This window comes from Etheostoma spectabile, chromosome 3 (assembly GCF_008692095.1).
Source record: "Etheostoma spectabile isolate EspeVRDwgs_2016 chromosome 3, UIUC_Espe_1.0, whole genome shotgun sequence".
Taxonomy (NCBI): Eukaryota; Metazoa; Chordata; class Actinopteri; order Perciformes; family Percidae; genus Etheostoma; species Etheostoma spectabile.
Genome location: NC_045735.1, coordinates 28,381,807 through 28,382,642, shown reverse-complemented (window position 1 = coordinate 28,382,642; position 836 = coordinate 28,381,807). Strand labels below are relative to the sequence as shown.

General features: G+C 39.1%; 1 protein-coding gene across 3 annotated transcripts in view; it reads left to right on the top strand.

Annotated features, from left to right (window-relative positions):
* The window catches only part of nmd3 (NMD3 ribosome export adaptor), an 11,260-nt gene that overhangs the window by 1,731 nt on the left and 8,693 nt on the right, over positions 1 to 836 (top strand). For all 3 annotated transcript variants that reach the window (XM_032510319.1, XM_032510325.1, XM_032510327.1), the window contains exons 4-5: positions 120 to 216; positions 650 to 730. In XM_032510319.1, the coding sequence (XP_032366210.1) occupies positions 120 to 216; positions 650 to 730 (178 nt within the window). The remainder of the gene's footprint in view (positions 1 to 119; positions 217 to 649; positions 731 to 836) is intronic.

Genomic DNA, 836 nt, shown 5'->3' with positions numbered 1-836 from the left:
TACAGCATGATACACATATAGTATCATTGTTTCTCTGTAGAAACCATTTACATGAGGTTATCTTGAGATTTATTTGGAGGGGTACGTTGAGGCCTGAATGTACATCTTCTTTTATGCAGGTACTTGCAGCCTCCAGCCAGCTGGGTGCAGTGTGCGCTGGAGTCCAGGGAGCTGCTGACCCTTTGTCTGAAAAAAATTAAGAGCTCGATGACCAAAGTAAGTATGATTCTTACTAATATTCACAACGGCAATGGCATATTTTCTTGTTTCTGCCCCATCTTGTTCTTGAGCCTACTTGATTTTGAATGTATTTTTTTAAATATCTGATTGTGAAAGAAGTCAGTTTAGTATTTTTCTGTAGAGAAAACAGCTTACACACGTAGTTACTCTTTTAGTGTAGTGTTCTTAAAATATAATGCTGCCTGAGACAATATCAGAAACGATGGCCTCAGAAATAACCATAAAGGTGCATTAACACCTTTTTAGCACAGTTCATACAATGTGTTTTTATTAAACTTTATAGTATTCTTTGCAGGTCATGGATTGCATTATGATAATATCGGGTCCACATGCATGTATCTAACTTTCATTATGATCATGTTCACCCCAGTACTCCAGGCTCACGTTACTTTAACACCTCTCCTCACAGGTGCGTCTCATTGATGCTGGCTTCCTGTGGACAGAGCCACACTCCAAAAGAATTAAGATGAAATTGACCATCCAGAAAGAGGTGAGAAAACAGTGTTAGTGGTAAGTGTAAGATAGGGAACTAACGGAGGAAAACTGACCTCGGATGGACAACGGGTTTTTCATCTAAAGGTTACCTGGGTTCTTTT